Source organism: Orycteropus afer, unplaced genomic scaffold, assembly GCF_000298275.1.
Source record: "Orycteropus afer afer isolate SDZICR_OR568_19922 unplaced genomic scaffold, OryAfe1.0 scaffold00126, whole genome shotgun sequence".
NCBI classification, from domain to species: domain Eukaryota; kingdom Metazoa; phylum Chordata; class Mammalia; order Tubulidentata; family Orycteropodidae; genus Orycteropus; species Orycteropus afer.
The window spans coordinates 4,095,560-4,109,909 of NW_006921713.1; the positions used below are offsets into that span (position 1 = coordinate 4,095,560).

The window sequence follows — 14,350 nt, forward strand, 5'->3', positions numbered from 1 at the left end:
CGAGTATAGCAGGGATTGTGGGGCTGGTGCGGGATCGGGCAGTGTTTCGTTCTGCTGTGCATGGGGTCGCTATGAGTTGGAAACGACTCGACGGCATTTAACAACAACAACAACAACATAAGAATTCCCAGGTATATAGTAGAGCTGACAAGGGACAAGGTTGTAGTCACTTCTTGGCCACAGCCAGCTACCCAGGGGGAGTGAGTAGTTGGACCTGTGGGCTCGGGACCATAGTCACTGGGGACATTAAGCTCAAGTGGGATAGCATACTACACAGAACATTGTTCTATATCCTGCTTCGGTGAGTAGTGACTAGGATCTTGAAAGCTTGCAAGCAGCCATCTAGATGCAACGATGGGTGTCTCCTCATCCAGAGCAAAGAAGAATGAAGAAAACCAAAGATTTTTGGAAACAATTAGTCCTCATGACCGGTACACCATGCGATCCTTAACCTATACGACTATGAGACCAGAAGAACTAGATAGTGCCTGGCTACCACTGTCAACAACTTGGAGTGGGATCTATGTAGGAGATCCTAGATAGACTGGGAGAACAATGTGGAACAAAACTCAAAATCACTTGAAAAAAAAAAGCACCAGTTTTGCTGGTCTGATAGAGCCTGATGGATCCACTGAGACTATGGGCCCTCGCTGCTCTTCAGGTCTGGAACTGAACCCATTCCTGTAGCTTCCAGCCAAACAAGAGACAGGTATCTGAGGTGAACATTTACATTAGGTAAATACACTCCTTGGAGAGAAGAATCATAGAAGAATAGAAGGGCTGTGTATGCACAAGCGGACAGCTCAGGGGGCAGGAATGCATGGAGGGAAGGACACAGGGGAGAGGTAACTTTGGAAAGCAAGTGGGAGGGGAGCTGTTACATTGTGGTAAATTGTAGTCAGTGTCATGAGACAAAGTATATGTGAGCTGTTGTATGGAAAGTGAGTTTGCTCTGTAAACTTTCACCCAAATCACAATTAAGGAAAAATATAAAAACCTAAGTTACTGCAACAAGCTGACTGCTGGGCTGAAGTGAGAGTGGTATTTATACCTATAGTCAGGTTCTCCAACATGCTAATCAGATAGATTACAGACTGCAGTGTCAAACATGTATGGCTATCAGATGATTTTCAGAAGTCACACCCAATTATAATGTTTTACTTCTTGGCACTACACTTTCTGTACCCTCCTCTGTCCTGTTTCAGTTTGTTCTTGTTTGGTGTTTTCATAGCAGTTGGACTTCCTGATTGCAGTTTAGAAACATAGGTACTTGGTTCTGGGTAGTGATGTAGACAGGTATATGGTGGGCTCCTTCTCCCCCAAAAACAGTAACTATGCATTAAGGCCAACAGCTACTAGTATTCTGGATAACACTGTCCTTGATTTCTGTGGTGGGGGAGTAAGATGGGAGATGAATAATGCATATTCCTCCTCATTTTAGTAAATTTGTGCATCAAGTATGATAGCATCAAGTTTGTTTCTCAATCCAGTTTCAAAACCCTTAAATTTACTGCAAATTACTCCAAGAATCTCACAATAGGTTGAGTGTGAGTCCTGGGATTCAACTGAAGATGTTGTCCTCGATATTTTAGGGGAAATTTGAAGTTGGCTATTTGAAAGACTGCCTTCCAGAGACATTATAAAATAGCCAAGCAGATATTAAGAAAAGTCACAAATATGATAGTTCCTTTAATACCAGCAGAGGATGATTATAGAGCATTTATCTTAAAAGAGTAAGATGAGGGTTCTACTGGTTGATATTTAACTTTTCCTCTCTGAGCCTTCCTTCTTCATTTTATTTTAGTCAGTAAAATGAAAGGAATAGACTAGATGACTCTATAGTTCCTTTGTCCCTAAAATTGCCATGATAATTTAAGATAGGTAGAAACATTTTATTTTGTATCCGTTAAGGACTATGTACTGGAGCATGTCTCCCCTACTAATTCATAGGCTCCTTTTTCTTAAGCAACTTAGAATCCCCATTTCCTGGTACCTGCAAAACTTCTAATAAATTATTTTCAAATGAAGAACTAAATGTAGCTGAGCAAGAGATGTTTGAGAGAATTCTGTATAATGCCAAATATTTTGTGAGTACTCTATTACCTCAATGGTCTAACTCTCAATAGTAATTAGCTGGTTACTTTATTCAAGTATTGTAACTAGAGTTCATTATGGGCATGAACAAATGGCAATTAGTGACCCACCAGCCTCCTTATGTAGCATATTTGTTCTCACATTGGTAACTCTCTTGTCTGCCCAAGCTGAGATCTGAAGAAGTTTAGGGAGTCCCATTCTAGACGTAAAGTCTTCACTTTGTTTCCTTTTGCAAGGATGCTCCTGATTTCAATCAGCTACTAGGAATGTCAGATGAAATATGGCACAAATGTGAATTACGACAATAAAAGTTTATAAGCTACTAAAATAAAGTTATAGTACCTAAGAGCTGAGTCAACTGACAATGTTAAATGGAACATTTTACAACCAGTCCTGGGATAATGATAAAAAAAAAGATGGAACATGAAGAAGTATCTGACAGGAAATGGGCCCTAGATCAAGCTCAGGCTACATGACTGTGTGAGCTATCTCTAAAGGGGGCAGGAGGAAGGTGATAATCTAACCTTTATGGAGTACCTACTCTGTATCCAGCTCTTGATGTCCATTATCTCTTTTATGTCTTATAACAATTCAATGAGGGAGGTATTGTTGTTATCATCTTAAAAAGGAGAAACTGAGGGTCAAGTGGTCTAGTTACCTGCCCCCCACACACACAAAAATTTCAGTAATAGAGGCAAGATTTTACTTTAAAATTCTGACTCCAAAGCCCATGTTCTTTATATATCTTTTCATACCCAATCTCTACATATAGATAACCTTTCCATAAATAAAGCAAGTTTTAGGTCTCATGATGAATCTCTTTATCAGACTTGATGATAGTGTTTGTTCCATGCTATCAATTCAGGTGAAGGTTTACTATGAAGCTCCCATGTAAATAAGCTGCACTGAGAATGCTAAATTATAGTTAAATAAGGCAAAAATATGGCACTAGAATAAATATCAGCATTCATAAGAGAGCCACACCCTAAAAATGGTATTTAAGAAAGAATGTAGGAACATTATCAGGAGTCTGAATAGGTAATATAGTAATACTTCATTTTATTTTTTTAATAACCCACTCACAAAATGTTTTGTGCATAACTGTAAATTACCACTACCTTTCCCTGACCACTCTAGTATGACAAACTCCTTTCACCCCACATCTCCCATCGACCAAGCCTGCTACGGTGTCCCCAACAACAGACCAAGTACACTGGCAAGCCCACATGAATCTGGTGCTGCCACTTGAAGGGCTTGTATTTGCTGTAATTGCATAATTTCTTAGAAATATTATGCTTTACCCTTAAAGATCTTACAAAATTTATATTCTCCTCCCTCATCTGACTTTGTTATAATATAGAGATAGTCTTTTCAATGACTTATTATGTACCAAAATTCATGCTCCAAGAAGAATTAACGTCATGTTAGTTCTGAGGCATCATATAGTCTGTGCAAACTCCTGTACTCCAGTTGGAGAAACAGGGTGATAAAATGGTATAGTCGCATGACATGCAAAGTGCTGATGTGAAATGAAAAGGACAGAAGTACAGCTGGGATATTAATTCAAGAGAAAGAATAAATGAGACTGTTTGAATAGGCTTAACAAGATAGTGTAGTTCTTCCTAAAAATAATTGGGATGTTATTTCACCTTATCTTGACCTCTACCCCAACTCCCACCCCTCAATAACAATCAAATATTTACACATACACACATTAAAAGGTCAACACAATACTTAATATACAGATAATAGGGAAACACTCAGTAAAATCTGTAACTTATCCAAATATCGGATGATGGCTTCATGTCAATATAGTAATATGCCATAAATTTCCTTTGTAATAGAACACAAATTAATAAAATGGGAAAGTGGAACTTACAAAATAGCTTTAAACTCAATATCAGCTTTCATTTATGGGTCCAAGACTATAATGGACACAGCTAATTTTCATGGTTGATCCATAATAATGGTCATTGGGAAGTTAAATGACAGAAGAGTAACAGCTTTAAATAGGAAGTGGCACAATTAATCACAGCTGTCATTCTTATGTACTTGCTGACTATCAACCTTGAACAGAGCATTTAATTCAAATCCCATTTAAAAGCATGCACTGTCAAAGGAGAGGCCAAGAACCATTTTCTAGTTCAGGAAGCAACCCACAATCCATGTGCCAAAGATGGCACTGAAGATCAAGTCTGCTGGCACATAGACTGATTGCTCTGGTCCTACATCCTCCTTCCCCACTCATTGTACAGAATGTTCCTACAAAAAAGGCAAGGAATTACAACTTTGGCATTTGACTGTTTAAAGATGATCAGTTCTTGTCCTTATAATACACAGAATTTTTTTGGAAATATTCTCATTCAGAACTGCCATTGATCGTACTTTCCTTTGTAAAGATAGTATTATAGAATGTTTAAAAGAGAAAATCTGTCTACAATATATGTGGTAATACCAGCTCTCATTTACAAAATATTGCATGAAAATAACTGTTATATATACAACATAACGAGCTTTGGTGGTACAGTGGTTAAGTACTTAGCTATTAACCGAAAGGTTGGTGGTTCAAACCTACCAGTCACTGTGCACTATGTAGGAGAAAGATGTGGCAGTCTGCTTCTGTAAAGACTGCAGCCTTGGAAACATTATGGACAGTTCTACCCTGTCTTATATGGTCACTGTGTGTCAGAATCATCTCAATAATGATGAGTACTGGTATATCCAATATCTATAATATATATTTTATGTAATGTACTCAGTAATAATATCTGCAACCCAATGAGGAAAAATGCATATACATATATACATTTTTCCTCATTGGGTTGCAGATATTATTGATTATACTATATAAATGCTCATACACACATACAGCAAAAATCCAAAGCAAAAGTCAAAATTTAGCAAAGTAAGAACAGTTATCTTTAATCCTGGATAGTTTCATATACACTCAGTTTGACATCCTAAGGAAGTGGAGTATTTTATTGAAGATATTACTTACTAAGTCAAAAGAAAATCTCTATGTAACTCACAGATTACAAATGATTTGACCAGTAGGATCTTTGACATAATAATAAGGTAACACTGGATTTATCTTAGTTGTCAAAATAATATTACACCTTTCAATCACATGTCCTATCGCATTAACCTTACAATGACCATATGAGACAGACTATTTGGTCATGGCAAATATTTTTCATTCATTTGATACATATTTACTGAACAATCCCTTTGTGCCAGGCATTGTTCTAGATACTAGAAAAGTAAGGGTGAATGAGACAAACATGGTTCCTGCAAGTTAAAAGCATGATCAAGATTACCTTTAGAACCCAGTTCTTGTGATACCAAGGTCATGTTATGCAAATTTAGTGCTTTTGACCTTCAAAATATTTGTCATATTTGGGTAATTTGCTTATCATATTGTGGCTAATTACAGGATGAAATGAATTTTGACAATGAAGTTTCAGATGTGCTTTGTTGCTTTGTAGATATTATTGAAGCAAATAAAGCTCTATGAAATGTGGAGTGATAAAATATTCAAAGAAATTTACATCTCTGCAGATGAATAACAATTACATTTGTTCCAAACAGGCAATTGGTTTCCCAACACATTAAACAAAGGCAATTTAGAAAGCTTCTTCTTCTTCCTGGCATCATTAACATTATTGAACATCCTGGGATTCTGGAGTGTTTCACAAAGGTAAGTAAGTGTGTAGTAAGAAGACCAACTTGTAAGTCCATGAAATATTGGTCTGAGAACCATCACCAATGGGAATCCAGTATACCCTTGATGGACAAATTACCATGTTAGAGAAATTTAACAGATTATTCAGGGCAAGAAATTGCAATTTTAAATTTTACTTTTTTCCATTGATCCTCATAATAGAATAGTGCTTTACTCAACATAAAATGTATTACATTAAAACAAGAGTTTTTCTCCACTAAATTGTTGCCATGTTAGCACTAGAAATATCCATATTTATGAGTTATTATAATTAAAAGAAATCATTAAATAAATAGCTAGGAATTTAATGATGCTTAAGATTTGGATCCCATTCAAGCCTTTAAATAGACAGTGACCATTTCAAGATCAATAACAAACTGCAAAATTCCTTAGCCAGTCACCTGAGATCATTCAGTGGCTTAATGTATGTCATCTACCATCAAGCCATCACCAACTATCCATCTCTCTCTTTTTCTCTCTCTCTCCTCAAATATAATATTCTTGGATGGCTGTGTACCCTTGAGGAAATTTCCTAACCTCTCTGAGCCTCTATTTTCAAATATGTAAAATCAACACAATGACATCCTTTTGTAGGTTTTACTGGGATGAATTTAAAGGCCAAGCACAAAGTCCACCACATGTAGTAGAATTCAATAGATTTTTTTTTTTACTTGCCTGTATTTATTTAAGGAGCTCTGTTGGTGCAGTGGGTAAGACATTTGACTGCAAACCAGAAGGTCAGCAGTTCAAACCCACCAGCTGTTCTATGGAAGGAACATGGGGCAATCTACTTCTGTAAAGATTTACAGCCTTGGAAACCCTATGGGGGTCACTATGAGTCAGAATTGACTCAAGGACAGTGGGTTTGGTGTTTGGTGAGTGGTGTAGTGGTTAAGACATTTGGCTGAAAACCAAAAGGTCAGTGGTCCAAACCCACCAGCTGCTCCATGGAAGAAAGACAAAGCAGTCTGCTTCTGTAAAGATTTACTGCCTTGGAAACCCGATGAAGGTTGCTGTAAGTTAGAATTGACTCAATAGTAGTGAGTTTGGTTTGGTTTTCCATTTATTTATTGTTTTAGTCATATGTTATCCAATACATTGTTATTGCTCCTTTGCCTGAATCGTTCTTGCATTCATCTAATAATTCTCTTTTGGAGCATCAACTATGTGACAGGTACTATTGTGGACTAGAAGGATACAAAGCCAGTAAGTCAATCAGTGTTTCATGTATACCTACAATCCTGCTCCACTGGAGCTTATGGTCCTATATGAGAGAGAGATATCTAAATAAACCTCTTGCAAGGCAGATCACTAACGGCAAAATCAAAGCCTTTATGGTGTCATAGATTTCTAAATTATTTCATACCTTTCAAAGTAAATAAGGAACCAAATTCACCCTCTATAATGTGTATCTTCCCTAAAATGCCAGTCTCTCTTAGATTGAAAATCAAATCAGAGAAGCAGAGTCTTACAACAGAACCTAAAGGAATTTCCTTAGCCTCCCAATAACGCAGAGTGGATGATGAAAACTGAAATTGAAAATAGGGCTTCTTTCACCTCCATCCATTGCCTCCAAACAAATAAGTGGGGCCTACCTGTCAACTGCCATAAACCTCGACCGTGTCTCAATCTTTACTTTTGTTCCCATTGTACAATTTGATTCTTGTCTTTCATGAAGTGGTTTAAAAGCTGATCTCGAGAATCAGCCCAGTTGAACTCAGCTCCACAGCTTATGATCTGTACAAATTTGAGCAAGCTATTTAACTTTGCTAAGCCTCAGTTTCTTCATCTGTAAAATGGAAATAAAAATAATCATAACTGCTTCATAAAGTTATTGTGAGCATGAATAAATGCTCAAAAAGGTTAACATTAGCAATAACAATGCCATTATACCTTGCCTGTGAACAATTGTTAAGTGCTTGGGTGCTAATCAAAAGGTTGGTAGTTGGAACCTGTACCCAGTGGCTCGTGGAGAAAGACCTGGCAATCTGCTCCTGTAAAGATTATAGCCTGGAAAACCATATGGGGCATTTCTACTCTGTCTCGTGGGGTTGCTATGTGTCCAGCACTCCCATGTCTCAGACAGCATGCTAGACACATTCAAACAACCTCATTCAATCTCCACCACCTCCTTGTTACACAGATTTTGTCACTCTATCAGTGAGGACACTAAAGTTGAAAGCTAGTTAAGTAAATTGGCCAAGTTCATACAACTAAGATTCAGACCCAAGTTTGTTTGTTTCCTTATACCATACTCCTTGTAAGTCACATAGCGAAGCTCTCTACCTGCTCCCTAATAATTCCCTTAACTCTAACAGATTGGAGGAAACCAATCTCTTCAGTTAAAATAACTGCCAATGCTGACTACTGCCTATTGTTCAGTCATTCCACAGGAAAAGAATAAGTCTTACATGTGACAAGAAAGGAGATTTTGGAAAATAGGCCTGCAGAAATTAAGTAGTTAGAATCAACTTCATTAGTGCAAAGGCACACATCACCTTGGGTACCTATTGGTCATTGGGATTGGATGGGTCAAACCACAACAGTATAGAAACAATAAAGAAACAGTACAGAACCTGTTCTGGTTACCTAGCACCACTCTGACAGGAATATTCCACAAATGGGATGGCTTGAACAAACAGGAGTTTATTCTTTCACAGATTGGGAGGCTAGATGTCCGACTTCAAAGTGCCAAGCTCTAATGGCTGGGTGAAAGCTCCTCAACCTTGGGCTTCAGCTCTGCCTCCTGCTCCTGACCTACTTAAGCTGGAGGCATTTCTTCATTCAGGCAGCTGCTGTCTGCTGATGTTGACAAATCCAAGGTTGACAAATAAAAAGGCACAGTCCTGCCATTGCCAGACAACACAGCAGGCCACTAATTCAAGTCCAGAAAACATCCTAAATTCAGTAGCGTACCAAGGTTCCAAGATCACAGGGTGCTGAACAACGACTTGGATACATCCAAGGTTTAAGCACACCAAAAATCTAGAGACCTTCCTCAAAGCTGCTTCTTATATACTGGAAGTGTGCCACATCTCTAAAGCAGCAACTCAGCTGCTCCAGTAGATTCCACTATGTAGAATAACTACATCCAGCTGCCCTGCCACTCAACCAGGCCTGGCCAAGTTGACAACAACCTAAACTACCACAGAACCTAAAGCAGTAAGCTCTGTGTCTACAATGAGAAGTCTGTGGTTGTGATTTATTTATATACTGATTTTTTTTTTTTTTTTGATCAAACACTAATGAACATTAAGTATGCAAAGAAACAGAAGAAAGCATAATGTCCCAGGGGCAGTGTTATGGAAACCTATTATTTATGAGTCAAATGGTATTTGATCTCAATACACATCCAATTGCAATCCAATATTCACCAACCCAAAGCTTTGTCTGCTCAGAGACAGATAATGATGGCATACTTATTAAGAACAGGGCAAACCCAAGTTAATCTTATCTCCAAGGTTTTGATTATGAAATACCATCTCAAGCAATATGCATTTGGTATAATGTCTGTAGTCACACCCAAGGGTCATCTCCACTGTCAAGCTTATATTTAGTGTGATGCATTCCTAGTGTAAGTCCTAAAATGAAACTAATCGTATCAGGGTCAGCGCCTCAGTGGAGAACAGTTAGGAACTATCCATGGGTGTCAGGTCAGACTTACACTTCACTCATAGCCAAGACGCAAGTCTCCTGCCTTGGTCTGTATTAGAACACTCCTCAATTAGTTTAAAAATAATGTAATGTTGGTATATCATACCCAAAACTTTACAGTTTGAGGGGAGGAGGAAGTAAGTAGATTAAATATCTTTTCTTTGCTGAAAATTATTAGGAAAATATGTCTGTAGTACTTAATAAAACAACTATATCCCATATTAGATGCTAAAATAAAAAGAAATTATAGGTATTTCTTGTGGAGGGGCAGGGAGTAAGAGGGTATTTGTTTTTATAACTTAATACCCCTGTCCCTCCAGTGTTGTACAACACATCTTATAAAGGTGATATCATTGCACTCATTTTGTAAAAGATCCCAGTTATATTTTGTGCATAACTCAGAACAATTTTTAAGAGAGACATAAATCAGAAACAAATGACCAGAGTTATACAGGCAGTATTCACTGCCTCTAACAGTTATTTTTAGCAATATACTGGCAAGGAAAAGAAGGTAAAATTAGCTTTTGAAAACTTCACAAATCAAAAATAGATGTCTGACTCCAGAGGTTTATCTGTATGTGATAAAATTTAACTTATAGCTCATATTTTTTCTCATTCAGCCAATATTTATTGAACATCTACTATGTGTCAGGCATTGGTCTAGGTTCTAGGAATACAGCAGTAAATACAGCAGTCAGAAATTCCTATCTTCCTGGAGCTTACCCAAAAGTGATTAAGAAAATAATATGTCTGTAGAAGCAACATGCCATAGAGGAAAAAGCCCAGGATTCAGAATAAGAGTTCTAGTTCCAAAGCCAGCTTTTGCCAATGACTCTTCATATGAACCCTAAGCAAGTTATTTAACCTCTTTAACTTCTGTTTCCCAATCTGTGAAATGGGATGACTCCATCCTTCTAGAGTTGTAGTAAGGATTAAATAAATTAGAGTGAGTATCGTGGCACCTGGTACTTAGAATACACTCAGGAAAACCATTTCTGAGGTAAATATTTTCCATAGGTCATGAGCACATTCTAGAAATATATTCATGGAGTCCTTCTTCAACAGTGATGCTTTCCACATAGTCTCAGCATCAAATTTCCAAATCCCCAGTACAGTATGATGAACCTTTTATGAGTCCTGGCCCCTCATGTATTCTGAAAAGTTGATAAGGTTTCAGTCTCTTTGTCAGCATTGAAAACAGACTCACTGCAGGTTATAAGACAGCGCCATCTAAAGGTCCTTATGTGGCATCCTAATTTGCACTAAAATTCTTTTTGTCCTTTTATAAAGACTGTTCTGGTAGTAGAGCTCTTAAATAATTATCACTGTTGTGCCAGTATCTACGGGTCCATCATAAAAGGTAGACAAGCACAGGAGGGAAGCAAATGATTTATCAAGTCATCTACATCTGGTCCTAAGAAAAGCTTTCTTTCTTTTTTTTTTTTAGATATTGTAATCTAAATCATTTTAATGTCCAGAACATCAATGGAAGTAATCTTGAAGACACACTTCTCCTGCAAGAAAAGTCTCTGAAATTTTATGGCAGTATACAGGAATTTTCTTCAAGTATTGATTCTTGGGAGACAGCCCTATGAAACTGTATTTGACTTCACCTGTCTTATGAGCACACTATTCATTGTTTTCTTCAGTCAAATGCTTTATGCATTTTAGTGTAAGAGCCAATTTATATGGGACAGGCTTTATGACCAGTCTGTGTCTATTTTATTTACAAAGACCAATTATGATCCCTCTAGTAAATTATTATGCTTTTGCATCCATATGTTGTGCGTTAGAATTTATAAAGGAATTTTAAAGTCTAGGTGATGACTCTATGACAGAAAATGATACTCTTCTAAATACATAATATTTTATAACTTTTAACAATGGTTTGGTCACTAAAAGCAATATATATGATATTTTAGAGTTTTTAATAGGAAAACTAATAGTATGTTCATATTTTTATCTCAACATATTTATGGAGCACTTGCCACGTGCCAGACATTGTGACCACATACAGGTATGTCTTGTTAAACGTCTCGTCTGACAATATCTGACCACATATATGTCTGTAGTCCCATAAGGCTTTTTCTTTGTTGTTGTTCTTTGAAAAGGAAAGCAGCTCTCCTTTTGTTTATCAACTTACCCTTAATGGTTTTACAGATTCCAAACTGAAACTCTTGTAGCACTGGACCATGACTGGGATCCAGGCAGGTGGGATGGAGGACATGGCAATGGACACAGATTCTCCAGCTGTAACCAGCAGGCAGGTGGTGGGTGTAGTGGTGTTGGTGTCTGGCTTCTCCAGCTCCTCAGGCAAGCAGAACAGTGGCCAGGGCAGGGCCCATTCTGCTCCCTCCCCACTCTCTACCTTTCACTCCGCTCAGCTCTGCTCTGCTCACTCTGCTAGCTCGCTGTGAATGCTGCTGTCAGACCTTCCAGCAGTGCCATCTCCAGCAGTGGCAGCAGCAGCAGCAAAAGCAGACTCCCATAAGGTTTTAACATGGTGTTCACACAACATCCCAATCTTATAACGTCCCATTTCACAGAAGATATCATGGGTGTTAAGCAACGCATACCTGTATTATCTGTGTCTGAGTAAACAGTAAAGCTATACATGATTTTACTATATCTGATCTTGATATTGCACTATCAAGATATGAATTAAGGAAATTTTCTCTGAATTCAAAAGCAACTTTACTAAAATTGAGGTCCTTAATAAACAGAATATCCACATATGAAAAAAGCTGTAAAATAATATAAATGCTGGCCTTACTGGGATAAGAGGAAAGACAACTAAAGAAGGTTAAAAGAGTGCTAAGAGGAGGGTAAATGACCAAACCAAATAACCAAAAACCAAACTCACTGCCATCAAGTCAATTCCAACTCATAGTGACCCCCTTTAGGTTTCTGAGGCAGTCTATCTTTACAGAAGTAGATTGCCCAGTTTTCCTTCTACAGAGTGGCTGTTAGGTTTGAACTGCCAACCTTCTGGTTAGCAGTCAAATGCCTTAAGCACTATGCCACCAGAGCAATTGCCTAACACAAATGGCATCTTTTGTCTTTACTGCTGCAAACTCAAATGCATGCAGAGAGTCCTCTTGCAGAAGAGATTTTTTCCTTTATAAGCAAAGAAATGTGGAAATGCATACAAAAAAAAAAAGGTCAAAACTAAAGTCTCATACTGTTGTAGTATTTGTTGCTTGTCAATGTTTGGTTGAACACCCTACACTTCAGGTGAATCTTTCTGGCTCCTATTACACACCACCCTAATTCAAACCCCTTTCGCACTGTGGGCCCGGGTATTGGTGGTTTTAACAAGCATACTCAAATCATCCTTCTGCTACCAAAAGTTTTAGAAGCACTACTTTTCAGGACAGTTAATGCTGAATAGGATAGGTGTATATGTTAGCTGATCACAACTGATTTGTAATTAAGCTGCCTTTGTGTATACACAAAATATTTTAGATCTGTAGAATAAAAGATTTATTCAACTTGATTTGGTATGATGCAGTTTTTTTTAATTGCCAACGAGCAGCTGTAAAACACCAGGTGTTTCTCTTAATCCCACTATTTTTTGTTTGCTTGCTTATTTAGAGGACAAGTGGAAGGGCTACCTTTTATGAGCATAGATTCTTTCCCTTGCAACTTTTTCTAATCTTTCTTTGTTTAGCATTCTACTCTGGCAGAACAGTGAAACGGATTCCTTAAAATCTTTCCTTGCTGCAAGAGGTTAAATGCTAAGTATGCAATTTGGGTTTAGGAACACCCAAAAGATCAAGAAACCTTTAAACACCTCACCTCAGCATAAGTGAGAAGCTCTCACAATTTCTCCCTTAGAAAAAGGGTCCACCTTATTTTGTTGTAGTATTTTTCCTCAAAATTTGCCTTCATCTCCTTAATTTCTATATCATAATGGAAAAAGGGTGCTCATTACACTTTCACCCATTCTTAGACATGAAAGGAGATCTACAGAATTATAAACTTGACCCAAAGCAAACACCAAATGACAGAATTCTCATGTTGGGGTTGACACTCGTAATTAGCTAAATTGCACTAACTACACATGCTTCCATTCGGAACAGGATGCATTCACACAGCAGTTTCTTCTCTAGTGCCTAGCAACATTATCATTGAGCACCTGGAATAGTTTAGGCATTAAGTGTAATTGGTTTTGCTTTACATAAATCTGTAGCTTTGTAAATAAGTGGTGCATTTCAGCTTCTATATAACACCAATTAACTTAAAGGGATGCGTTGTTTGTAGAAGCCTGCTGGGTTCCGTACTGTATTTCTCCAATAATATGCTCAGTGGCAGGCAGAGTTCTGTGTCCCTGTAGTGTTCCATTTGCTCCTAGTCGTTTGGTGCCAAGGGTCTATACCAGCCACTTGTTTGCTCCATTTTCCAAGCAGCAAAAAATGAAGACTTCCCTAGGAAGCACCTGCCTACACTCAAATTCTGTCCATGATGAAAGCCTGAAAAGAAAATTATTTGAAAATGTTTCCTGGGACTTCCATAACACAGTTCTGACCCAATTGAATTCTGTCCACATTTGACAGTGACACCCTTTCATCTTTTTTTCTTGTAACACTTCAAGCCTATGCAGCCAAAAGTCACCACATTGAGCCCTGTATACAAAATTAAGAAAACTATTATTTTTACTACATGAATTTACAAGTGAAAATTTTCCATCAGAGTGAGTTTCTTTCATAGCACTCAGAGACATTGTTCCTGGAAGTGGGTAAATTTTTCCAAGCTCCTTGGATAGTTCCTCTTGTTATCTCTGTACTTGGCTTAATCCCTTATCTCTCTATTCCCTTCAGGTAATCTTGATTTATAGCATTCATTCGACCCAGGCCAACTTTAATTCTCTTGGTTTCTGAA

General features: G+C 37.7%; 1 protein-coding gene across 1 annotated transcript in view; it reads left to right on the forward strand.

Annotated features, from left to right (window-relative positions):
• SLC15A5 (solute carrier family 15 member 5) overlaps nucleotides 1-11,064 on the forward strand; it is a 130,936-nt gene extending 119,872 nt beyond the window's left edge. Inside the window, exons 8-9 of the mRNA XM_007944451.1 lie at nucleotides 5,683-5,791; nucleotides 10,917-11,064. Of these exons, the coding sequence (XP_007942642.1) occupies nucleotides 5,683-5,791; nucleotides 10,917-11,064 (257 nt within the window). The remainder of the gene's footprint in view (nucleotides 1-5,682; nucleotides 5,792-10,916) is intronic.
• The last annotated feature ends 3,286 nt before the right edge of the window (nucleotides 11,065-14,350 follow it).